Source organism: Monomorium pharaonis, chromosome 1, assembly GCF_013373865.1.
Source record: "Monomorium pharaonis isolate MP-MQ-018 chromosome 1, ASM1337386v2, whole genome shotgun sequence".
NCBI classification, from domain to species: Eukaryota; Metazoa; Arthropoda; class Insecta; order Hymenoptera; family Formicidae; genus Monomorium; species Monomorium pharaonis.
In genome coordinates, this window is record NC_050467.1 from 2,333,430 (window position 1) to 2,361,170 (window position 27,741).

Sequence of the window (27,741 nt, forward strand, 5' to 3'; positions counted from 1 at the left end):
TTTGTAAAAAAAAAAAGAAAAAGAAAAAAGACCACTGCGAAAGAAAAGTGGTTTTTAAAATTGGCTCTCCAGTGCGTAACTTCAAACTGTTAGATCTTGCTGACATTTAATTTCAGCAGAGAGTTAGATATTATAATGCGGCATAAAGCATTGAAAAGTTTGCCGAACGAGGAATAGTGGTGGTTTAGCGGTGAAATATGCACTACAACTACATAATAATGGGCTTTAGCATTCGAACGGAATACGATACGTGATAATGCAAACAAAATGTTACGAAACGCAAAAATCGGATCGGCGCGCAGCGCTAAATTCAACGTAACTACTGCAATTGAACAATTAATGTGAAGGGAAAAATATTTTGGCAACATTTAATAATTCGTTATTCGGCAAAAATCTTTTACAATTATATAAAGCAGTTACAATAAAATGGAATGGTTAATGAGACCGGTTCATTAACGCATCTGTCTCTGATCCAATTAAGGAATTATTGAATATTGAACGTTAAAGTATTTTATCGAAATCACACACATAAAATAGGGATGTTACATATTATATATACATTTGACAATTGCCCCGCGCGAGACTGCCGTATATAAATTAACTTTTGATCGTAAAATTAATTTATGCAAACGTAAATTAGATATTGACAAACTGCTATAGCACTATAACTCGCTGCCATAATACTAATATACATTAATTAAATCGAATAATTCATTTACTATTTTATATATAAACGTCGAATAATTGATCGTATAAATCGCATTCACGTCTTTCGATTTCGGATACGTACGCAACGCCAAGAGTATGTTATTTGTTAATTAATTACACCGCACAGCGAGTACATTGATTAATATTTAAAATGAATAGTACGTAAACAAGAAATAATTCAGTCAATTTATATCAGTCTGTATTTACTTTCATACTTTAATAATTGGTACGGAACACGGAAATATTCGACTCGGCGTAATTTGATTATATGCAACATTTCTCATGCAAATATTAATTATTGACTTTTGATTTGTTAAAAATTAAAAAAAAAGACGTACCAATGACGGGAGGAGCGAAAAATTGTCATGTTGCACCGATTTGAACGGTGAGAAAGACACGATACATGTGTTACCGCATATTTTGCAAATTTCATGAAATAACAAATAAATAAAAGATCAATTCTCTCCCCCTCCCCCTAGAGTTCATTTACTTATAAGTTTCCTATTCGATTGTATAATTTGAACAGCAAAAAGATGGATCGCGCCCTGTATGTACATTGCCTCTGAAGTATCTTTCATTTAAATTTATTAGTGAAAAGAATTTGCTTTTCAGAATGTCCAAAGTTTGTTTAAGTGAAAACGAATTTTCGTGTCATTGCATAGACTTCGTCTAGTAACTAATCGTTCACAATTACAACAAGTCACAACCAATACATGAATCTGGGGTAGGCAAGTTATATCCTAAATATTCGCTATATATTCGCCATATATGTATATGCATATACATATAATACAAAGTTGCTCAGAATCGTCAGTATTGTCATTTCTTTTCGAGTGTAAATATTCAATTTACGAGTTTCCAATAAAAACAACAGTTTTTTTAAATAAAAATATCGTTTTATGGAACTGTAAACTATTGAAAACTAAAATAATCTTTTTCACTCTCGGAATATAATAAATAACTAAAAAAATCAAAAGTTCGAGAAAATAGAAATAAAAATCAAGTAGAAGAAAGCGCGATAGTCCTGGGATATTTTGTAGTGACCGACGGCCAGATATTCAAGAGCTTAGGACTGGAAGACTCAGTAATATTTTCGTAACCTTCAATACTTTTCGTAACTTCAAGACATTTTTTAAATTTTATGTTTTCGACATTATTTATTTATTCCGTAAAATTTGATAAAATAGAGTAATTGTACTTATTCCAATTTTTTTTTCAAATCTAGTCCAGATATTCAGCACGCATTTATTGCTATGGCTCGCTTTTAAGAATTTAACGTGCGAACGATTAATTTTGCAATTTTAAAATTATTTACTTTTTAAAGCCTTTTTTCGAAAATGATCTAAAGATGACTAATTAGCCGCCACTGTATTTTATATATATATTTTTTTTTACCGAGATATTTCATATTTATAGTAATGTACGTGTGTGTATATTAAGCGCCCTGTTTCCATCTTCAACGAGTAAAACTTTACTTTTTACAACTTTGGTCTATTTAAATTGCAGATTACCAGTCACATTTCGCGAATATACCTTAAGTTAATTCGTATGAAGTGAATTACATTAATACAAGATGTATCAAAACTTATCATCATAAGAAAAAAGTTATATTTAACTAAAACAATTATACAATTAAAAAGAGTATAACATGATTTTAATAAAACAATACTGTTATATAGATATATTCATTATCTCATATCTTTTTACATAAGATAATTTTTAATAATTTTTGCGATTTAATATTTTAAAATATAATATTTTAGTACTTTTAGTATTTAAAAATTGTAAATCTCTTCATATAGATTTTTTTCTACGGATACTAAGCTTTGATCTATTCATTTTTATACATCAAATGTACCATCTTATATTAGTAAGAATTTAAATTGATACATTCTGTAGCGCGAGGTATATTTTGATACACAAAGAAAAATCACAATTTTAGATATAATAAATGTAAGGAAATACACGTTTCATGTTTTGGCTTTCCCTACGTGTATAAATTCTTATTCAAATCCAAAATGAAATAATAGCAGCGCCCAGCAAAACATAATTGTTTGTGTCAATAATAATAAAATAAACTTGTGACATATTTTGGAAAATAGATAGTCCATATTGAAGACGACCGTCTTCCATCTCTTTACGTAATTTCCTTACTTAAAGATTATCTAAATTAAAATAGTTAAGCACGATGTACCAATTTTAGTATTTTCATATTATTTCTTGAATAACATAATGCAAAAAAAAACACATGAAAGAAACAGTTTTGTATATCTGTGTGTACATATAAAGTATATGTATATTAAATTTACCAAAGATAAAATTAAAAACTTGTATCCTTTTGCGTGTTATACATATTATACATTATATTATATTGTATTAAGTTTTTAATTAAATCTTTTATATCTAAATCTTTCGTATCAGTGTTCACGAATCCATGATTATACTAAAGGAATATTATGCAAGAATGCTAGCAATTTACTACTTATTTGGTTTCATCACTTTTATCATTATTATGACATATAAAAGTGATATAATCTCAAAAATAAAAAGTTTTAAACAAACATAATAAAAATAAAAATATTAGCATCAAGCTAATAATAATGAAAGTGATCATATTTCATATTTTATTTATTAAATTTAAATCAAATTTAGTTGATAAACGATATATGTAAATGGCAGCAATAAGAAACAATTTATAAGAAACAGTTTTTTTATAATTACGGCGTTTATCAAAGCCGTGATCAATCGTGGTAATCAATCAATTAATTACGCAAGTATCAAATAAATTTACTTACCGGTCGCAGCACCCACTCCATTTTTTTTTGTTCTCGACCCAGAGTCAACTACGAAGATTCCTTTGCTCTGTTGCTATCACATTCCAATTTTCTCCTGCCTGCAATTAAATGAAAACGGAGTGTTAATACACTTTTATATTCAAAGTATATTTTATGCAATCTGCAGTTTGCGTCACAATTCAAAACAGAATTTTATCCTTAATTATTTCATACAAAACTTATTTAATAATCAGAATGCGTACATAATATACTTAAAACAATGCAAAAATGACGGGAGAGGAGAGTACCTGATTGATCACTTTGAGAATTGGCTATTGGCATCTCGAGGAAGAGAAAAAAGTCCTGACGCCTCGACACGCGCCGGGCGACGCTCGAGAGTCGTGCTTTTGTGGCGAAGGAAAAAAACACCGGACAAGCGTCGACACTCAAAATCAAACAGTAGGTAGGTATGCCGAACCAGCCGAACGCGACTTCCGAGAATCGCAATCGTAAATCGATCACTCTGTCAATCACGTCGACGCGACTCGGAAAAACACAGAGGATTGAAAGCAATGGGTCACCGTGACAACCGCGGCTTCCGAGAACAGATTAGCTGCGACGTCGCCGAAACGTAGCGAGGCTCGATATCTTAATCTTCTTCTTCTTGGCCCAAATGAATTGCTGTCCCTCCCGAGACAAAGTATCACTGACCTAGAAACGATATAAGTCTGTAAATGTTAGGCTGTTACAGACTCATCTTGATAGATATCTCAATCTTCAGTAACGAGAGAAACTTTACTTCAGCCGCTTGAGCGGGAAAACACTACGCATTAAGGTGCCTTTTCACGCTGACGCTCATTTTCAGCGTCAAAAGACATCACGTGACTAAAAATGACGAATGGGTATCTTTATTTTTAGTCACGTGATGTCTTTTGACGCTGAAAATGAGCGTTAAGCGTCAGCGTGAAAAGGCACCTTTACACAGATCGTACGCGGACTCTACAGCCAATCAAATGCGTTAAAGGCACTATGAATCTCAATGAATCCGATTGGCCGTCGCGACCAACGATTCCTCTGAACTTGGAAGTGGATCAGACCGGACGTTATCACTACACCCCGCTAAGTGTTTCCAGGTATCATTTTATCCTTGTTATTTACTGAATGTTAAACAAGGATAAAACTACACCTGAGGACACTCGGGTGAGGAATCTGAACGCATCCTAGTGTCGCTCTAAACGGGCGGGCGAGTATCTTCTGATAGACCGTGACAACTTGTTCGAATCTAACCTGTTACGCGAAATTAGCCGACCGAAGCGGGTTACGATCACGATTGACTGTGATTGCACATAATAACCGACGCACCTCGTCGTCGAACACTGCTACGATAAACGACGATCATCGGCAATCAGATACGCTCGTTCGTAAATTCGATTTCGACGAACCACGCGAACTATTGCGACACGACGCGAAGACGCTTGCAACGTTCTAAACCTGGCGCGGAAAGATGGAGCGAGGTAAAGATGGAGGCTTTGTCGTGAGAAGTGGAACCAAGGAGGATAGATGGCGTAAGCGGTCGGGAAAACGAACAGGTGATCAAACCACACGATTATTATAGTCGGATAGAAACTTAAGAATTAAAATTGTCAGTTTAGAAGATTTTCCTTCAAGATTTTTGAGTTCCAAATCCCTTGCAACTTTAATTGTTATAGCTCCGATTTGTTTGTAATTTGTTACAGATATTTTTTCACAATTTGGGGACGAAGTAAAAATATATTCATATTTTTATGTTTGATACAATTATGAAATATAATATTTACTATATATATATATATGTGTGTGTATGTGTGTGTGTATGTGTGTGTGTGTGTGAAGAATTGTTAGTATTATATTTACATAATATTTAGTATTGTAAATTTAATATTTAATCTTAATAGTTGCATTAATTAATAAATACTTAATGAATAGCTTTTTTGATTGCATAATTGCATAATTATTTTCGAAAAAATTCTGCATGTGTGTTTAATAATTATTTTTTAGAATAATTGATTTTCCCTGCTCTGCTTTAATTTGGATTTTATATTTGCTTGTTACAGAATCATCGACATTAAAGATGTAAATTCGCTGTTGTGCATCAGTGTCGGTGAGTATAATAAATAAACCTTTTTTTATTGAAATAACAGCTTTATGACAATTATTTTAAATATACATATGATAAATATTTCTAGAAAAAGAAACAGAGAGAGAGAGAGAGAGGAGGAGAAAGAGAGGGAGGGGGGAGAGAGAGAGAGAGAAAGATACATATATGAATGTCAAATTAGGATATATTATTTTATATATATTATATTTCATAAATCCGATGGCTCTTAAATAGATAGATTAGAACAAATTAAAATTTGATATTCAATTCTAAAATATATATTGATCGTGCATTTAATAATTGTTTACATTATCTGTTTTCACACACACACACACACACACACACACACACACACACACACACACACACACACACACACACACACACACATTTATAAATATATTTTGCATAAGTATATGTTATTTATAAAAAAATAATAGTATATATTTAAAAAACGTAAAAAATAAAATAAATAAAAATAAAAGAAATAAAGAAATAAATACAATTTTTATATAGTTTACAAATAAGATGCAAATAGTTTTGCAATGATAGAAAAAAATTGATAGTATTTATTATATGGATAACATTTATGAAGTTTTCCTTTCTTTTTTTCAGGATTAAATATTACTTAAATTGCTGAAAAAATATCCAATATGTATGATAAATTTTTTTTTAAATATCTGTTAACGCAAATATATAGAAATGTTTTATATTTTGATTACATAGGATATAAAATATGCAATGTAACATATTCATACTAACGATTGTTAATTAAAACTATGTGTTTTTATAACGCACGAATTTTAGTCTAAACTTTTACTATCTATCCATATATACTTTGTGATGACTGATCTTTATACTAGTTAAAATTGTATGGCATGAAATCTAGTAAATGTTATTTTGCAGGAAATAAAATTTTTTAATAACAATCACTTGAAAACTGATCAATTTCCGGACAATTTAAATGCGTGATTTTAAAGTATAATGTTCAATAATTTATTTCTGACCTATTATAAACTAATAGTTTTCGATAGTCAAATTGTATTTGCGCAAGAATATGAAATACATCACGTTAATTAATTGTATGTGAAATTTGTTTTTTGGGGGAGGGGCGTCTATTTGCCATAGAAAGATGATTCGCCAAGTCTGAAATATTATATTCTGTGCAAACAGAAATAATCACACTATTGAAGTATAATCATCCTCATATTAATGCGAAATTATTTATTAATATGTAATATTGTTTAATATAACGTCATTTAATTGTCACCAATCAATTTAATATTTTACTCGATGTACATACACGAGGTGCAGTTATATACGTGTGATATATAATTAACGCTCGATGAAAATTCATCGTCACTCACCGCCATGATTACAGGGACGCGAATGTATAACGTTTCGAGATACAGAACTATTGCCAATCCGGGTTTGACGAATATTGTTATTCGCACAATTATTTAATATTTTTAATGTATCTTAATCAGAACTAGAGAGAGTTTGTTAATTCATGAATAACCACCAATCACATTTATTCTGTAACAATAAGTTACGCGTACTCCATTCAATTTGCATGTATTTTCCAAAGATTTTGTGAGTCCAATGTCACATTAAAATGTGAATTATAATCCAGAGAAATTAAAACAATTTTTGACAATACACGTGACACGTACATCCTTAAACCAAGAACGCTCATTAACAATGCGTCCATTTGGAACGTGATAAGCGGATTAATCTCGCGGATCTTGCGCGAACAGTCCAATATCGTAATTAAAGAGTCACCGTCTCTGTGCGTACCTATAATTATTACCCGACATTCCCGCCAATTGAAATGGCATCGACGATAGCATCAATAGTGTTGCGGGCTGCCAAACACTAAACGTACGTTATAAATTTGCCGTTGAGATTATGCGAAAAGCGCTATGACACATACGATAAAAAGCCTGAGAGGAAAAGTTCGCAGCTGCGTGATATGTAGATTTATTGCTTTTGTGCGGATAATTGCCTTTTAATATATTTTTGCAATTAAAATCGAAAAAGCAAACAACGATAAAAGCAGATCTTAGTTCTTAAATAATATTTTATATAATTTTATACATTTTCTAGTTCTTTAAATGACACATCATTATTTCTTGAAATATAGTTCTTAAATTGAATCGGAACATTAATATTACAATATTTAATTGATAATCAACTTGATAAAGATGCTCAAGCATCCAAAATTCCCTCTCCCTTCTATCCTCAAAGTCTAGAAAATATTACAAAATGTATTTGCGTATGAAATATTATTTGAACACCAACATTATCTATATACAACTGTTGTTGGCCTTTCCTTTATTATACATTTGTATATATATCTGCATTCGTTTACTGACGAAGTACATGTTTTAATTGTCAGTGTAATTGCATTTTGAAACTTACTTAGTTTCTTTGCAATAAATTTTGCTCATTTTTGTAAGCCTGGTTGCTTTACAGGAAAGGCGCGTCAATTTTTTTTTCTTTGTCATTTCAGTGAGATTTTTATAAAGGGTGTATACACACATATTCCGGGAAATCACTCTCTGTCGAGTTATATGCTTCATTTGCAAGTTACCTTTTTTTCATTTTTCGACATTTTTTAATATTCATATGTGTAAATTTCTCGCCTCGACTCCTACCTACAGGCCTTGATTATACGGTCGTGAATACTTTTCGATCGGCTGTAGGTAACATCGCAATAATAGACATGCTTTAACTCAGTTAAAGTATTACGGTTCAACCGTAATACGAATTGAATGAACATTATATACATTCAACATGTATATAATAAATATTATAATAATCATGAAATGTTACTTGATAGTACAAAATGAATACTGCAAAAGATAGTACATTAGAAAATGTTACATATCTTTAAGTTTAAGCTGAAGATAACAGCTTTACATAAAAATAGAAAGACTTATTTCTTACATATTAAAGGTATTATATATATGTTATAATTGCCCAAAACAATTAAGAAATGTTTAATAAAATAAAATTATAGGAAATTGCTGGAAATTTGTGAAATAATGTGTACAAATTTGAAATGATTACAGATTAATTTTTATTTCAACGTATAAATAAAATATGCAAAGAAACATCGAACAATTTCTGAAGACACAAAAACAAATTGCTGAAATTGAAATCTGACCTTTATGATTAACACAATCATCATATTCTAGTGCTTATGAAGCATGTGCTTATTATTACGATGTTATTGATGATTATATCAAAGTTCTTTAATTACTCCCAACTAAAATATTTAAAATGTAGTTTAATTATTTGTATTACTGCTTAGTATTAACAAGACTTTTAAAATATTATAATATTTACAGACAATTATTGATTATAATATAATGCTACATTATTTATTAGTATATATTAAACTGTTAGCGAAAATTATTATATAATGAGTATATACAGTGATCGGCAAAAATAAAAAGCCATATTTACAAGATTAATTTACTTCACATAAATGAAATAAATCTATGTGACTTCAAATATTTAACAATTGTTAATTATAAACCCAATTTCTTTAAAAACCGCTTTAAATACCGCTAATAACTACTTTATGAATTTATTGGTTATTTATCTATTTTGATCTCTGACACAGTAATTTTATTTTTAACAAAAATCCTACCACAACACTTAATGATAGAAAATAAAAACAAAATAAATAAAAATCAACAAAATCTTGATTAAAAATAGAAAATTTATTAAAAATTTATTACAAATTTTATATATACACATATTTTATAATATGGCATACTCTGTATTGGAAGGATTATTTCTCTATATTGGATATTTTCTATATTGGAAAAATAAGGAAATTTCTATGCAGTTCCACATAATTGGCCGATTAAATTATATAAACTCAAAACTACATTGACTACACATATTTGGATTTTTAATTTTAATATGCGGAAGTTAGCGAAGCGAAACAGTTTATTTTATAATTTTCGATGGTGCTTCGAAGCACATGATTTCCTCGTTTCCTTCTTTTAGTGCGTAATGTACGATCAGTGCAACCTGCAAACGAAGCAATGATAAACATTATTATAACAGGCTGAAATCAACTAGTTACGAAAGAGATAAATTGCATATAAGAAAAGTAAACTTATTATCTTTGTCAAAGTATTCTTAACAGTATAACTGACTTGTGTTATATTTAATTATTAGTAAACACATGTGCAATTATAACTCTTTTTTTAAAATTGACAAGTTTGCAAAATTACCCTAGGATATATCGACAAAACAGGGAAATTGATTTTGTATAAGTATTCCACATTTGGTTTCAAAGGGCAACCGGCTTTGCTACCATCAGGATTGTAAATATTATCGCAGGCATTTGTTCCGTCGACTCCCACGAAAGGCAAAGGCACGCCAAAAAGAATCGCGTTCACTGCATTAGTCAAACTCTTAATTTCTCTGTTAGGTACGAGTTTGATATCTACATTAATAGTTGTTCCCTGTTTCAACGGACATTCAGGTTTATCACAACCGGATATGCTGATCTGTGTGGGATCCTCGAATGGTGTTTCTGAAATCATAAATTATAAAAAATTACGATAACATGGGTGTAATTTGTGTCTGCTATATTTTCGCATAATCTGAATTACTTGTCACAAATACAATCGGACTATATAATTAGTTCATTCACAACAGGTTATATAATTTGATACAATAAAATGATTTTTTACTTTGTCCGAAGAATACGCACGTGTATACATTTAAGTAAAAAAACAAGACGAATAGTAACAAAAAAAGTTGATCACCTTGAGATACTTGATTTTCTTCAAGCCTTAATAAGACTCAAAGTCATTGAAATGTCGGAGAATGCGAAGTAAGAAAATATAATAGCTTGGAAAACGTATCGTGTGGTTATCAATATTCATGACTGATAAATTTCATTATTGATTAGCTTTTAAGAATTTATTAGATATTAGTAACAATAATTTTTATTAAAATGCTGGATTAATATAATATCATAAAAAGTAGAAGATTACATCACTAATTAATGGATTCTAATAATAAATAATAATAGTAAATAAATTCTTCTCGAGTCTTCTTAAAAAGTGTGTCATGAAAAGAAGTTTATTCACGTTAAAAGATAATGACACGTTTGCTTTTCATGATTATGATTATATTTGCAACTGAAGGTCATTGCTAATATGATTGGTCAGCAAAAAATCCTGTACAATGAAACGAATATACATACAAATCACTCACATGGAAACATGACTGTGTTATTTCAATTTTGCTCGTAAATATTTTACAAATATGATTTTTTTGCAAATATAACTTTTTTATTACACTTATTTTCGTAGTTATTGCAATATAGCAATCAAAGTAAAAGGACCACGGATTTAACGGAAGAAAATATTTTAGCTAAAAATATTATTCGACAAAAATATATTTTATTAAAACGTGTGTGTTATTAAATATTACGATCACGTATAATTATTTATCTATGTTATTAGCTGACAAATTCTAATAATTACTTATGGAATTTTTTATCAACTTTCCGTTATAATGATACTAATATACCAATACATAATAGCTAACATTTGTTATAAGGAATTTATATTTTTGAGTATTTCAAAACTATTTTAAGATATTTTAACATATTATTTTTGCCATTTTAACTTTTAATTACATATACTTTTTTATTTTTTTACAAACTTAAGAGTATTACAGTTAAGAATATATGCAAATATATATTTTTTGTGTTTTTTTTTTATTATTTAACTTTTCGTTTGACTGTATACATTTCAAGTTATACAAAGTTAAATAATACCATGAAGTTTTAATAATGTAGTCTTTCAAAAATACTAATGTCTTGTATAACGATTTAATATGACGTCTTTTTTAAGGAAGAATTGCACTATAAATTATACAGCTTTAAAATATAGCATGTGTATATTATTATTAATATTATAGTAATAATTACTATAAATATGATATTCATATCATTATTTTACATTATGCAATTACACTAGTCAAATACAACATATTTTTCTATCAGTGCGCATTTAAACTTAATGGTGTAATATCTTTACTAATGTCTAAAAATACAGTTACTATTGTAACGGGACTTACAAAATTGGTCCGTCTATACTCTATATTCTTTTTTGCTGATTTTGATTGTTACGAATTACATTTCGAATATATCGAATCAAAATTATATGCTTTACTCGACGCAATTTCTAATGTAACATAAAATTGTAACGGTAAGGCATGTCGGTTGTAAATTAACACTCATGTTAGTATTCCGCTTATAACTTTCATGTGTCAATTATGTTTCTATATCAGTGATTATATAGATATTAATAACAATATTATTTGTTAGATATTAATATAACAAAATTAAAGTTTACATTGTATCTCCAATAATTAACAGTTATTAAACTTATTGTGCAATAATAAAATTACGAAAATATTAATTACTTCTATTACGAACAATAAGAAACAATCTTTAAAATAATCACTCGATGTTCAACTCGTGTGATAATTAAAATAATCTTCCAAATGAAAATCGTTAAGTTGCCAGCGGTTGAAAAATATACAAATGGCAGTTTGATGACAATTTTGGCAATTTATTTTATTTCAAATGTGAAAAAAGTTACGTGTGTAACTTTTTTAACACTTGTAATAAAATAAATTGCCAGAATTGTCATCAAATTGGCATTTGTATAAAATAATCTTGTTGCATGATGATCTCTAAAGAATAAAATCTACTTAAGCAATTTGTCGTATGATTACGAATTGTATCTACAAATACTCATGTATAATACTTGAAAAAATTTAGCAAAAGACAAATACAATAGCTTGCAATATGTCGCAAAAAAAATTTTAAATAAAAAATTATTGCGATAAACTCTCACACAGAATATTCCTAAAATATTTGATTAAATTTTGCTAATACATTTTACAGGAAAAATACCGTTCTAGCATATTAAATAACTTTCATTTTTTTCATATCAATTAAGATTAAAACGTTTAGAATAATTTCAATTTTACATGTATAAAGTATTATTATACTATTATAAATAAATAAATATATATATATATATACATATACATATATAATATAATTTAAAAGAAGAAAGGTATAAGAATTCTCAATGTGATGAATACAATTTAAAATAAAAGTACGCTAGTGAAAGTCGACGCAGTAGTTTGTGCGCAATTATGTGTTTCCATATATTAAATATTTAAAATAAACGATAACATTATTGAATATTTTGCTACACTAGAGGCATCGACAAAAAATATTTCTTATGTTTATAAAGATAGAGAGATTCAAGATAGAATCTAAAACAAATATCATTCTTAATCTTTCATCACAAGTGGAAACTCAGGTAAAGTTACGAGGCAAATGGAAAGTCTAAAAAGACAAAGAACTATAGAGATAAAGTATTTCCACTCACGGTAAAAGATTGGGAATAACATCTGTTTCATGACTTTACCTTGACCAAGGAGCGTGGGATTAGGAGAATCTAAACAATGTAGACTCTAGATAAGATGTATTAATATTTTTAAATTTTAGTTTTCCTTAACGACTTTTAGATTCTTTTATTTTTCCGTATTTTTCTTTATTTCCATATTTGTTGAATATAAAAATCAATTTTTATTAATTGTTAAATTTTCGATAAAGTTTATATTTCGGTTTGAAAATCAAAGAGCTACTGGTTTTTTTGGAATCGTGAAAAAAATACATACTTATATATTTATGAATTTTTTTCTAAATTTGATTAGAAAAATGCAAAATTTTATCTTTGACAAAACACATAAACTACAAACGTTCTGTATAATAAAATGTTAACACAATGCAACGTCGACAAAGTTTCGCACGAGTATTTAACGATAGCAACACATTTTCTCATCTAAAGAGAAATAGTTTTAATTTAAGAAGATTCTTGAGATCTCTACGACTTTTCCATTAATATCCAAAGACGATTATACGTTCAGTGCGTTAAAAAATATAAATTTTTTACTTTTTTCCGCAGTCTTTTTATATTACGAAATATTTGCAGAAAATTCTCTTTGGTGCATATTAAAAATGACAATTTTGTAATTAATAGTTGAATTACAGTACAGTAAATATTCCTTCGTCAATCCATATATATACATTTACGTACTATGTGAAAAAATAATTTAATTTCAAAAATTAAAAAAACAGAAATTAATTATTAGATTACTGAAACGATTCGTGTATTGAACACGATTTATTAAAAACTGTTTTTCAGCAAACTATAATATATTTTTATAATATTTGTATATTTCCGCTCGATATTTTACGTACCAGAACCGCACTTATAAACTACCGTGGCACCAGCAAACACGACAAGCGCTGCGAAAACGAGACTCGTTTCCCTCAGCATCTCGGTGAAAGTATTTCTGTTTTTTCGTCCAAGAAATCTCGTCAGAGTGCTGTGGGTCCGATCAGACCCAACTCCGGTTCTCGACTGACGACTACAGCTCGAACACGGTCACAGGTGCCTACTAGCGCGATGCGTCGTTCGTTCACACACCTTATATACCAAGGAAGGAGATAAGGAAACAAAGAATCGAAGTCTGAATGAAATAATTTACATATTAATTTAAAGAAAATTTAATGAAAGAAAAATAAATCTGAAAAAGCTTAATTTTATTAATTTTGTAATAAATGAGTATTAAATTTAACAAGAAAACTGTGTTAAAACTAATAGTAGGTATGTTTTCGAAATTTCTTAAGCAGAGACAACACATGTAATACTCTCAAAACGTTCGATCTCAGTTTACATTATATTAGAGGAAAGTCGTTGTTACTAACATACCGCTTTGTTGTCTTATAGATTATATTTTTCAAATAAAAACCAAAAGATAAACTTTAAAAACATAAATATAAATTTTAAAAGTTTTCTCCTTTTAGGTAATATAACAGTTTTTATTTTATTATTCTAAATTTGACAATAATTAAGTTTTTCGTTAAAAGAGAAAACAAAAATAAACGTCTTGACAGAATACGTCCCATGCAGCAATGCTATTTTCTTTCTCTTTTACTTTCATATGAGTTATTTATACAAAATATAAGTTAATGTATAAGGATTTCTAGAAGCTTTTCTTCCATGTAAAATGTGTTTGTCGATTTTTACAAATGCCTATTGCCATTCCATAAAGACATAATACGTAACGTGATAATATATAAAAATTAAATTAGGTTCGCACATGATTTGTGTATTACCTTAACTTCGCCGTAACTTTTTTACGTAAGACGTTTTATCAACGTTCCAGTATTTTTTCAATTCCAAATATTTTTCCAACTGCGATAAGATCGCTGTTTAATATGCAAAATATAAATCGCATATTAAACTTTACATATTAAACTTTTTTTTCTACTTTGATTTATAATACTGTACTGAGACACGTGAGATAGTTAAATTGCGTATATAGTTTAAAAGAAGAAACATACAAGATCAAGAAAATATATATGACTAAAAAATTTTCTTAAGTTAAACACAATTTATCTCTATTCTTTATTCTTATTTTATGAAATATATTTAATGTTGTTAAAATTAAATTGCACTATAAAAATGCGATCCAGCTTTATTTATTAAAGAAACTTTTCGTTTTTTATTTTTTATGCTTTAAAAAAAATAATTTTGCTCATTGTTAATTAAATTTGGATATTATGATTAATCTACAATCCTTGATCTACAATCCTTAAATATGTGTGATAAATAATTCGATAATATCACAAGTACGCATTAAAGTTCCGCGCTTTAATAGTAACCCGCAGCGGTCGCTCTTCATAATGTTTGATTCTTTCTTTTTTTTTTTTTTACTTCGTTTACCTCAGCACAACGAAACGGAAATGAAACGGACCACCATGGTCACAAGAACAAAGCACCGGAAATTAAGAATCTCTGTCCACCATCTCGTCCCTTTCCTTCTCCATTTCTCTCTTTTCCTTTCTCTACTTCCCTCTCTTTCTCTGTGGCCAGATGAGTCTCCTTATTTTCAATGGCAAACGGGGATCTCGATTAACTCCTGTAAATCGTATACTCTTGAAATTATTGCCACGCCGGCATCATATCGAATAATATATCTCGTTGAAACTCGGCACAGCTAAAGCGAGAGAGTCCTACGTAAAATCACACAAGCTCGCATACGCTCCGTGTACATTTACTATTCGGACAATAGCGTCGCTTCTCTCTCTCTCTCTCTCTCTCTCTCTCTCTCTCTCTCTCTCTCTCTCTCTCTCTCTCTCTCTCTCTCTCTCTCTCTTTGATGTAATGGAGCTGGTAATACTAACAATAGAATGAAAATAATCATAATCAAGATTTTCAGACGCAGACAAGAGTCCGGGTTGCTCGATTTATGCTCTTGACATTACCATGTCAAAGTACACATTGACTTTATAATACCTCCATTCTTGGAAAATTGCGCCGCGCGAGAAACAATAACATCGAATATGTAAATCCAATCTCACAGATGCGGTTTAGTGACTAATGAAAAGCTTTCAAAACAGTAAAACAGCTCTTTTACATGTCTGATAGTCTAATAAAACACTTGTGATTTGTAACATTTTGTAAAATACATACGTATGTTCCACGAGGCGGAAATAACGTATGCGATGTTACCGTGAATTATCTTGTCAAGTCGATGGAATGATCAAAGTGAGTCAGAACGGTTATGAAATTTTTCAGAAATCGTTCTTGCGTGACGATAAACACTTGCTTCTTCTTACAGTTCATCTAAACTTATTAGATATACAGTTTATTTTTTATTGTTCACTTTAATTGTGGTTTGTTTAATTATTTCAAAAAAATGTACACGACAGATATATGGTTTAGATATGATTTTTTCTTAAAGAAAAACAGATTTTACAAAAATACAATTACAATGATCCGTTGAATGTGTGGAAATAATAACGGTTGTGCTATTGCAAGTAAAAATACTTGACTTGTTTATAATTTATCTCGATAATATGAATTCGATAGAAATATATTCCGGTATTAATACGGATATTATAAACGAAGGTCATGTATTACCGGAAGAAATTTTGTATTCTGTATTCGAGACAAGTATAGTGAGTGCATTGGTTAAGGTGGAAACTCAAAGGGAATAGTAATTATTATAGCGACAGTAACCTTGAAGAAAGAGTTACTAAAGACTCTCGATTTAAATTGCATATATGTATATATAATATAATAATTTTGAAAATTTTTTAAATGCTAGAATTTTTTATTTTTAATATTTATAATATAACGTTAAAATAAATCAATTAAAATGAATATTAATGTAAATTCTCTATATAAGCTATTCAGGTAACAATCAAATCTTTACTTAAAAATATCAAAATTATATATTGTTTATTTTGATAAGAGTATGTTGTTGAGAGTATGCGTGTAATTTTATATGCATATAATTCTTTAGAACTACATCATCAATTTTCATTTTTGTAATTGCTCCAAACACTTGCGTTGTTATTCTTGAAATTTTTCATTGTGATTACTTATAGTTATTTTCAGAACAGGTTTTCTTATATATTACTAGTAACATTGATATATTATAACGTTAGTATTAAATTATACACAAGCGAAGTTTTATTCATTAGATGAAAAATTCTGTTTCTATTGCAGATAACATCGCAATGGAAAATTTTAAAAATGACAACACTTGTCCAGGCAAATAAAAACACAGATTTAAAATAACCCAATAAATTATTAATAATTTAGTCATAAATATTAATAACTTGATGCAGTTATTTTTTTCTTGAGCAATAACGTAATAAGTTTTCTTGAATATGTAACTGAGTAGTGAGTTAGATCTACATAAGATAAATTTATATTGGTCAATATGGCTAATAAAACTGTAATAAAATCTTTTCTTTATTTAACGGTATTTTAATTGATCTTAATTGGTTTTCTATTTTATGGGAACATTTTGTTGCAATATTTCATATAAAGTTGCATAATTTATTGTGTAAGTAACATAATTATATCATCTACATCGTCAAGAATAGAGAGAATTCTATATTATTAGATACAGGCATGTTATCTTTCGTTTCAACAATAAAAATAAAATTTACAATATTTAGAAATAAATTTAATTGATATTATTATAAACACAAAGTAAAGATGATTTTATTTTCATATATATAAATCTTGTATCACATAGGAAATACTATGAAATATGTACAGAGATGCGATGATCTATCAAATATAATAAAATAAATATTACTACTATACATAATTACAATTTTTAAGTATTTACAGCCGAGTAAATAACAAATCATTTTAGTGATTCAGTCACTACAATGTTTTTGCATGTTGAATTGGCACCTTGTAAATGCAAATGACTATTTTAAAATATAAATTTTGTCTTAAAATTATACGTGTATGTGCGTTGTGTCAAGAATAAGAATTCGATATTTACACAACACATGTTCCAACGCGAACAATTTTGTAACATTAAGAACCGGAATTTCTTCTTTTTCAAATAGACTATGATGAAACAGAGATTCCATGCTAAGTAGAGAGCGTTAATAATTAATAATCATGTATTAGATTACAATCGTTACTGCAGTTAAAAAAACATTGGTGGCACAAAGAGGAATCAATGTTACAAGGTCATCCGCGTCGATTCTATCATTTTTACAGTCCCGCTGTTGTTCCTTGTCGGCGATAGTCTGAATTTGCTGTTATAACTCCGTTTTCCTTAGATACAGCCGTAATCGCGCTGCCAATTCCGGTAAATGTGGTAACGTTGTGTCCAATCTTATTCAAATAATCTAACGTGGATTGACAAAAATGTTTTTCGTTCTGGACATTCATCGGCAGCAACTGTAATTTTTCAACAATTTTCTCAGGTCCATAAATAAAAAGTTTATAAATATAATTATAGGTTTTCTAATAATTTAATAGTTTAATAATTAAAGCCATTATCTTATTTTTGTTTGCGTGCGTAATGAAAGAATTCTTCTCTAAGAAAAATCACAAAGCAGTTTACAAATGTACAAAGATTTTACGGATTGAAAAATTACTGAAGTTTTTATTTATCTGAATTCCATTAAACTTAAATATCTTGTATAATTTTATATAATAAGTACTTTTGAGAATATATTTTAACAACTTTTCTAAAAAAAAATTATTATGGTAATATGGCCTTTAAAATTCTTCTTATATTTTAAATATATGGAAAATAAATTCAATAATTTATTTAAATTTTATTAAGTAATAAAAACATTTAAGATAAGTATCAATTTTTTGAAACTTTGCTGTGAGGGAATTAAAAGTCAGTTTTATTTTAATAAGGCAGTTTGAATTTGATTTTCAACTGGAATTACTTTCTCAAGTTCAAATGCTTAATCGCTCGTACTCACTTGGTGATGAAGTCGGCGCGCATCAACCGCTTCCTTTATGTCGTAACCGAACCAAAGATTCAAGAGCATCCCAATTGCCACGCCGCTCGTGATCTTCGTGCCACCGGCTGCACCAATCACTAATCTCACATTGCCCTTGCGATCGACCTAAGAGAGATCGCACGATTGAACCAAATAAGCTTAAATTAACCGCGTTCATTTTCTTCAAGATTATTTTGAAAAAACTTCCAAATATAATTCTTACATAGAGATCGATCTATTGAATTGCATGAGATAATTTAACGAGAGACTTTACATGGCGGTGAGTCATTTCTATCACGTGACGTTGCGAATGGCAATTATATCATTGAACAGAGCAATTCTCGGAATCGATGGTCATTTAACGACAGTTAATTGCACTCGTGGTAGCCGTTTCATTAGATGCGTTTCGCATCATTCACGAGACGATGTTTTGGTACATGTTATTTATCGAGCTCCCGAATTTGTCGACGGTCAGGTTTGTGGTGAAATGGCTTACCACTATAGTAGGGCACATCGAACTTAACGGCCGTTTGCCGGGACGAATAAAATTCGCCGGTGACGGCGGCAGCCCGAAGCCGTTAGTGATGTTGGGCGAACTGAAGTCGTCCATCTCGTCGTTAAATATTATACCGGTGGACCTTGAGCGTATCATCGCGCCGAACCTGTTAAATATAGATCCTTGCAGAGAGCACGAAAATCCTATGCGCATTATATACCGTGTAGGATTTTTATCGAAGACTTCGCGCGATTCTCGCCGAACGCGCGCTGAATCATTTCAATTTTAAGGATAGATATAACTCGCTTTCAAGAACGAACATGTCGAAGATATCGCGGAAGCAAAGCTATTTAATCGGTTTTTTCCTTCTCGTTTTTTAACATGTCGATACACGAAGAAGAGTATTATAGTAAAAGTTACAATATAAAGTTTTTGTTAGCCTGAAGCGTACCGGCATTGCTAAATGGAAATTCTAATATTTTTATTTTCATAGAATTATCATTTAATTACGTTTAATATTTTACAAATAAATATTATAATTATTCGAGAGTTTACAATTGTATAATTTAAAACAGTCAAATTCCACGACAGAAATCGCGTAATCGGAGCGCAGTTAATTTTGTACAGGTTGACTTTTTATAAATTGTTTCGCAATTTGAGCATTCGATTAGAGTGCTTTGCGCACCTGCGAATTTACTTACACCTGGTTGATAGTCGACGTAACGGAAACGGCGGAACCATCGGGAGCGAGAACGGAAACGTGCGAGGTCCCCGCATCCACGATTGTTGTGGTGACGGCGCCATAGTCCTCTGGATCTTGACTCGTGCAATCATCCTTAATCCTACTTTTTATCATTTCCGCGTAATCGTTGGACGTTAAATTGGCGAGCACCGCGTCTACAAAGAATCAATTTCGCTAATTAAACGCTTTGTAATTGCCGGGGGAGATTCGAGGAATGTATTCGAGAAAATTGCGCTGGAAACACAGATACTGGGCAAACAATAGGTTTCGCCAGATGCTTTTACGTGACGATATAAAAATTATAATGTGGAAACACTTGACGCAACGATTCCCGGAAAAAAACGTGTTATATCACGATATTACAAATAAATGTTATATACGTTAAAGATACGCGCAAACATATAAGAAACTATTACCTTTCATAAATTAATTTATTAACGTGACGCACATCAATGTTAGCAATTTTTTTTAGAAAAATTGTTTTTACTCGTGTAAGAGATCCTTAATGCATTAATAATCGAGATGGCTCTTGAATACACGTATATATAGTATTTCTAAACATTAATGATATTCTTGTAATTATTGTATCCGTAATTATTATTCTTAACGATTTCGTATTATAATAACTATTAAACAGAAAGTTATCGGTTTTTATTCATAGGTATTTTTTGCGGCATTATCTATTTGTGTCCTTTCTTCCTTTATATATAGATATTGTTAAGCGTATGTAATTTTTTAATTTTTATATGCACCTAGACAGGTCAAAACGAGGATCTAACTGCGATTTTTTTGCGAAGAAAAAACAAGATAGAAATAGAGATAAAGAAAACGTATTTATTGAAAAAATTCATACTTTTCTCTATTTTATTAAACATTTTATTAAAAAATTTATTTAAAAAATAATATAAAATAGCATCGCGCGTTATTTAAGTTTTTCTGAATTATATGTTTCCAAAAATGAGAAAACTTTATAAGCAAAAAATCATTATTTTGATTTTGACTAGCTGCTATTTTATTCAAATGCAATATTTCGAAAAACGGATATGTCAAGTATTAGATCTATAATTAGATCTATATTTAACTTTATAAAACTTGTGTGATTTTGCTTTCTGAATTCTGTGGGAGCAACAGTGTGAGAGCACCGTAAACGTTCAATTTTTTTCAAAACACGATTTAAAAACATTTGAATAGCCATCTTAGGTATTACATTTTAATAAAATTTAAATGTTAAATATATGTATAATATTTACAGTAGAATAAACACGACCTCTTTATCTCTTTCCGTTTTTCCACAAAAAATATACAAAGTTAAGTTTCATTTTGACCATTGTCCAGAATATATATCTCCTTAAAATATATTATCGAGGAATTGCGTTAAAACATTACACTGCGCGTTCATGATCTTCTTACCTATGCCCTCGACGAAATCAGGATCTCCCAGCTCTGTCCTTCTTGCGTAAGCCCACTTGAAGGTCTCGATTATACGTTGCCACATTATATTCTCATTGTCGACCGGTAGCAGACGACGAAGAATGTTCATTATAAAGGTCAAAATTGCCCCCGAACCCGGTGGCGGGGCACTGTAAATCGTCAGATTCCCCATTTTCAACTCGACCGGCTTTCTCCATAAGGCTCTGCAAAGTAAACTTGCGTCATCAATGTGCTAGCATAACTTTCACATCTATAGCATGTCCTCGAAGTTTTGTGCCAGTACGATTCTATCTATCACTGTTTATTGTCATCAATTTCTCAATTACAAATAATTTGTAAAAACGAAGAGAGCAATTAACAAAAAAGAACAATTTAATGTTTACTTTTATGTATATTATTATATATATTTGTATCTTTATTTGTATCTTTTTTTATTGACAGTCATTATGAAATATCTAATCTGTTATATCAGTCTTAAATCTATCAGTAATAGATAATGACATTTAATATTATTTCAATCTGATTTATTCATATTTAATCATTGGTATTATTAATACTGGAAAATTTTTTGATCTTGATATTTTTATTAATTTCTTCAATGCAATTAAAAAATATATTTTTTATTAATATTGTCGTTGGCGGCATTGTCAACGGTATCATATTTATCTACTATGTGACCTACAGCTCTTTTTCTTTATGTTCTCTCGTAAAATGTTGACTGCGTAAAAAAGATAAGTTTATAATTATGTTCCTTTGGTCTTCAAGTTTACTTCCGTGGTAGTTAGTTTGGTACTTTACATTTATAATATTCGAAGATACAAAAAAATAGAAAATGCCCACCTGTATTGTTGAAAATCCTGCTTTGTGATTATTCCTTTAAACTTCGTTATCTCGTCGACTAATTTGTCAGTTATACTGCCATTGTAAAATATGTTAGGACCGTGTTTCGCTATCAGCTTTAACGTCTCCGCCAGTTTCGGTCGCTTTATTCGGTCTCCCGCCTGCGAAAGTGTTCCCCTTATTTATTTCATAGTTCTGCCGTTTCACGAGACGCTTGTTAGACAAAGTGAGAGTTTTGAAAATGATAAGCGTGCTCCGAGAATGAAAAGCATGGTGTTACTCACAACCCACGTTTTATTGGTGTCAGGATTTATGAGTATTTCAGCCAAACTGCTCTCGTTTTTTATCATAGGCTCCTTCTCGACTAGATACGCGGCAAGATAATTATTGATGAGTGCTCCGGTTTCGCACAATTTAATAGCGGGCTCGAATAACTCGGCCCACGGTAACTTCCCGTATTTGTTATACGCTTCCCAATAGCCCATGAGCTCACCCGGGACAGCAACTGCCAAGCCACCTGTTCGACAACACATAGATCTCGCTTTTTTTATTTACAGTGGCTCGCGGGATCGCTATTGTTACGCGCGAGCGAAGATAGTGAAGGATTTTATAATTAATCATTCTGTCGCATCCGGCAGTAACTGTACAGCTCTTAAGCGATTCCGGCGTGTATTAAATGTGTATGTACATGTATTTGTCAGCAAGCTTTAAGCTTTACTGCGAAAAAATCCTACCATACATGGCTAAATGTGCATTGCCATCGAACATGTCCTCTGTCGCAGCCAACGGGGCGGTCTCCCTCGCGTCCAGATAATCCGCCGTTTTGCTCTTTGCGTCCCATATCGTCATGAAAAATCCACCGCCCAGTCCCATGCTTTAAATCAGAAATATTTTAAACGCTGCATTCGAATCTCATCGAATCGAGAGGCGTATCCCATATACAAAAATAGAAGGGGAAAAATAGGAAATCGCACCTGTGCAGAGACGCGATGCCTTCGCAAAGAAGCGCCGCTATTGCAGCATCCACTGCCGAACCATTCCTAGATAAGATATCCGCACCAATTCTTGAACATTCCCGACCGTTTGTCGCCACGGCACCCTGTTTATAAATATTTTAATAATTGTGAGAGAAAACCTTTGAACACACTATGTTATATTGAGCTGTATTTTATGCTATATTTTCTTCTTTACATAAAACAAAGCCACGTGAATGTTTATGAGGAAATAACGGACGAAATAAAGTAGCACTATCAAATAACAATTCCAATGAAAATATATTTTCGAAGTAAATACATATTACAGACATAGCATTACTTTTATTATTTAATATTAAATTAAATCTTGTATTAATTAATTTTCTGTTATTGATAGCCCGAGAGGTATTACACATTTGGAATTATCTCCTTTCCGGAACCCCGTATTTTAATTAAATGAATAGCTTCGAGAGTGCGTTTTTGTTTTATATTGTAAGTCCAACATTGGCATCTTTATTACGTTGTAATTAAGTCATTCTTTATTTTTATGCTTTTTAATTAATAGACATTACCTTCGCATAACGGCCCAGATCAGAAGAACTGATGTACTTTGGACCGCATTTATCGTCTGAATTGACCGTGAAGATGACAATTAATACAATGAAAGTGACCACAAGCACGACCGTCGTGACACCAAATACAAGCAATTTTTTCCTCACTCTGCGCAAAACATATAACAATAAATATGAAAAAAATGAATTTTACGATTTGTCCATTTTAATAATATAATAAAAATTAATCTAATCTAGTTGCATTTGTTTCATAAAAATTCGCGTTTAAATATCCACAAGGCTGTAACATAATATCTAACTTTAAACATTTTGCAAATGTAATCCACACGACGTTCTACGTACAATTTGTATTTGAAATCCGCATTTAATACATGAAGTCATTTTTATTTTCTACATTTTTTATTTCATGCAATGTACAAATATTAAAATCCGATAATGCAACAAAGAACATCGAAAAAGTTAGAATAAATTGAGTTATGCACGTATATACGTATGTGCGTATTTTTTAAATAGAGTGTCGGTTACAATGTACGTTAAATTTTTGTATGATTGATGAAAGAAATTGCACAATAATCAATAAAAGTAAAATAACCGTAAGTGATGCTTAAAGTTTCTGTCAGTTACAATCTGATTGCTCTACGCTCCAATGGTTTACCATGACCGCATTTGCACCTGAGTCATATTGTAAAGGTCTATCAGTGGCAGACAATACATTTACGATGACACGATTATATAATACAGTGTGAGACAATTTTACGTTATCTAAAATAGCCATGCAACTTATTTTAAACAATTGAAATAATTTCTTTTATAAATAATATAAAATTTATAAATAAATATTTAAAAAATTTGTTTATAAGTAATTAAAACTGAAATAATGTAATGTTCGTACAAATAGAGGTGCCGTATCATAAAATTAGCACAATTAGAGAAACGAAATGTAATTATCATTTGTGAAGACAAAGTTTCTAAACTTTTACAAATACTTCGCAATCAACGTTCAAGGTTACATGATAAGATTTGCAATCTAAAAATTTATATAATTAAACGTAGATCACTTAAAGAGTTATCAACGCAATCGAGCGCCGTGTTATTATCATTTTTACGGATGTTGATTCAAGAATCAGTGCTGTTATCAAGGTACATCGCAGACTGACACACGCAGAAGACTATGCAATTCGCTGAGATTGCGTAACGCGTGTATACCTTATCCAATACATTCATATGCCGTCGAACCATTACAAACTACACCTTTATTTCAAAATGTACGACTCGAGATACGATTAAAAATTATGAGAAATAGAAAGATCCAATATCTTAATTGATTAATTATTTAAACTTAATTAAACATCTCACAGATGTGTAAATATTTAATCATTGCACACTTTATTGATCTGCCAATTTTTTTCTGAACGTATAGTAAATATATAACTTCGAGAAATCAATGTAATAGATACATCACGTGTAAATAAAACAAGAAGATACTTTTTTTACTCTATTACAGTCAGGATTAAATAAATAATATCTTAAACTTAATATTGTCTTTGTGTATGTGTGTATGTGTGTTGGTGTTATCAAATAGTAGATTAATCTGCTTGAATAGATAATCATGATTTATAGAAATACATATTCGATGTAAAAAAAAAAACGGATGTTCTTAGCTATGCAAATTATTTAATAAGAAACGTAATCTTCATGAAAAATCTTTTTTTTTAATTGATGTTATTTATTTTTTATAAAACTTTACGTTTGTCTGAAATTTTTTTTTGTATTTTCCTTAAATTCCAAACTATTTATTTGCAAAATTTAAAAAATAATACATTTTTTATTTGAAAATAATTGTAAAATATTATTGTTTTCTTTTAATAATAAATTTAAAAAATAAGATAATTGTGAAATTTTTAAAAACATAAAAAAATGTGAAAAAGATCCTTATTTTTTCTTACAAATAGTACAAAGATATTTAGCATTATCTAAGCAAAAATATGTACATAATTCTGGATGCGACTTTATCTACTAGTCGCTAGTAGTTTATTTACTAGTTGGCTCGCAACTACTTTTGCAATTATAATAAAAGTATTATATGGCAAATTATTGTATATTCCAGTACACCTGGTAGGTTAAGCATTAAAGTACATTTTTATTTTTAACAAAAATACTTTTAATATTTTTGTACACAGTAAAAAACATTTTGTATTTATTTAGTTGGAAACAAACTTGTTAAAATTTTTTTGTAAAATTTTCAATATGTCCAAGTGTTAATTTTAATAAAAACAAATTTAATAAAAAACCAATTATATTATTTAAATCGTTTGTGTTAAATTAATATTTAATTTTTTTAGTGCTAAAATAACATAATTTATGGATAGTGAACAAATAATACAAAAATAAAATATAGTTTTAAAACATTAATTTTAAGATATAAATAAATAAATAAAATGTACATGTGTGTTAACATATTAAAAATGTAAATTTTACTGAAGAAATATTTCTACAATTTGTTCCAAGTTATATGTTACATTTTTTGTGTTAATTTTTAAATATAATATTTGTATTACTTTCTGCCATATTTATTTTGTTATTGAATTAACACAAAAATTTGAATGGACCGTTTGCGATTATATTAAATTTAATACGAATTTTCCAAGTGTGTACTTTTATCTTTCTTATTTGTATCTAAAAATATTGCATCACAATGAACAATAATTGCGTGCACACGATAATTACAACTCTATATGCAATTGCAACATATTAGTTAATTAACGATGGCATAGCTGATCGCTCGAGTATCAAATAATTTTATCTTAACACACAATTTTTCTAAACATTTCCATAAAAAATTAATAGTTAATGTATTTTTTCTAACTCTTTTAACAAAATGAATAACATAGCGAATATTATTTTGATCTTAATAGTAAATTGTTAAGAAAGTTATCAGCTTAACTTTAAAGGTACACGTTTATTTTTGTAAAATTTAGTATTTGTAAAACATTATAAATTTTTTAATTATAATATTAGCAAGAAAATTTTGTATTTACTTTTTTACACTTGATAAATTTTAACACTATTTTTAAATATCTTTAAAATATTATCATAATTAATTATAGTGTTGCCGTTTTAGTTTTCCTATAGATTTATTTATTTGTTTTTAATATTATAATTAATTTATACGTGAAAAATGTAATGATTCGATAAATAAACGATACACAAATATTTAAATTGATTGCAATGAAAAATTGCACTTAACGAACACATTCTCACGAATTACAAGTTTGTTGCGACTTATGTTTGTACTGTTTGAAAAATAAAAATGTTACAAGCCAAAGAAATAAAACGTATTTCACAGTCTGTTCCAATTTTTGTTTGTAAAAATTGTCCTTCGCGTAGCTATGCTTTCACTTACGTTGCACGTTGAATTTACATTGATTTTTAACTCGTTGTATGGTTTACAAAAATTACTTTTTTCAGTAAAAGAAACAGAATTATGCAAATATCGTAATATTATGTCTGTATAGACATTGCCGTCTTTGCGAAGCGATAAAAAAAGAAAATATACCGACCCGATCATGTTGTACAAGCGAACGTAACGCAGCAAGCATGACAGAGCGGTCAGCCTTAACTAAACGTTACTCTAAGCCGATCGCTTCTCTTATAAGAGC

General features: G+C 29.7%; 2 protein-coding genes and 2 long non-coding RNA genes across 5 annotated transcripts; 1 reads left to right on the top strand and 3 right to left on the bottom strand.

The window, feature by feature from the left end:
• Positions 1 to 3,323: 3,323 nt before the first annotated feature.
• Positions 3,324 to 4,339, bottom strand: LOC118644536. The gene is made up of 2 exons (XR_004962312.1): positions 3,791 to 4,339; positions 3,324 to 3,601 (listed from the first exon to the last, which is right to left on the bottom strand). It is a non-coding gene; the product is annotated as an uncharacterized LOC118644536 (long non-coding RNA).
• Positions 4,340 to 4,341: 2 nt separating this feature from the next.
• LOC118644535 lies at positions 4,342 to 24,111 on the top strand. 2 transcript variants are annotated; one of them, XR_004962309.1, is made up of 3 exons: positions 4,342 to 5,244; positions 5,576 to 5,622; positions 24,076 to 24,111. It is a non-coding gene; the product is annotated as an uncharacterized LOC118644535 (long non-coding RNA). The 2 variants fall into 2 exon arrangements; XR_004962310.1 differs by lacking the exon at positions 24,076 to 24,111 and adding an exon at positions 23,908 to 24,068.
• On the bottom strand, positions 9,330 to 14,157 carry LOC105831241 (NPC intracellular cholesterol transporter 2 homolog a). Its single transcript, XM_012671237.3, has 3 exons — positions 13,943 to 14,157; positions 9,873 to 10,177; positions 9,330 to 9,666 (listed from the first exon to the last, which is right to left on the bottom strand). Exons 1-3 carry the CDS (start codon positions 14,019 to 14,021, stop codon positions 9,583 to 9,585), a joined length of 468 nt encoding a protein of 155 aa, XP_012526691.1. The 5' UTR covers positions 14,022 to 14,157; the 3' UTR covers positions 9,330 to 9,582.
• On the bottom strand, positions 17,580 to 27,732 carry LOC105831240 (glutathione hydrolase 1 proenzyme). Its single transcript, XM_012671236.3, has 11 exons — positions 27,643 to 27,732; positions 24,083 to 24,230; positions 23,511 to 23,635; positions 23,271 to 23,410; positions 22,821 to 23,053; positions 22,537 to 22,697; positions 21,676 to 21,899; positions 20,225 to 20,420; positions 19,524 to 19,689; positions 19,007 to 19,153; positions 17,580 to 18,467 (listed from the first exon to the last, which is right to left on the bottom strand). The coding sequence occupies exons 1-11, from the start codon at positions 27,648 to 27,650 to the stop codon at positions 18,279 to 18,281; spliced, it is 1,737 nt and encodes a 578-aa protein (XP_012526690.1). The 5' UTR covers positions 27,651 to 27,732; the 3' UTR covers positions 17,580 to 18,278.
• Positions 27,733 to 27,741: the final 9 nt, after the last annotated feature.

Excerpts from the sequence above, each read along its gene's own strand:
- LOC105831240 (XM_012671236.3), bottom strand. Across the intron at positions 20,421-21,675 it reads TGATTTCGTCGAGGGCATAG|ACGCGGTGCTCGCCAATTTA; the intron begins GTAAGAAGATCA and ends GATTCTTTGTAG. Across the intron at positions 18,468-19,006 it reads CGCGCCGACTTCATCACCAA|TTGCTGCCGATGAATGTCCA; the intron begins GTGAGTACGAGC and ends GAAAAATTACAG.
- LOC105831241 (XM_012671237.3), bottom strand. The coding sequence starts at position 14,021 with ATGCTGAGGGAAACGAGTCTCGTTTTCGCAGCGCTTGTCGTGTTTGCT. Across the intron at positions 10,178-13,942 it reads AGTTTATAAGTGCGGTTCTG|AAACACCATTCGAGGATCCC; the intron begins GTACGTAAAATA and ends TTATGATTTCAG. Across the intron at positions 9,667-9,872 it reads TTTTGTCGATATATCCTAGG|GTTGCACTGATCGTACATTA; the intron begins GTAATTTTGCAA and ends CTTCGTTTGCAG.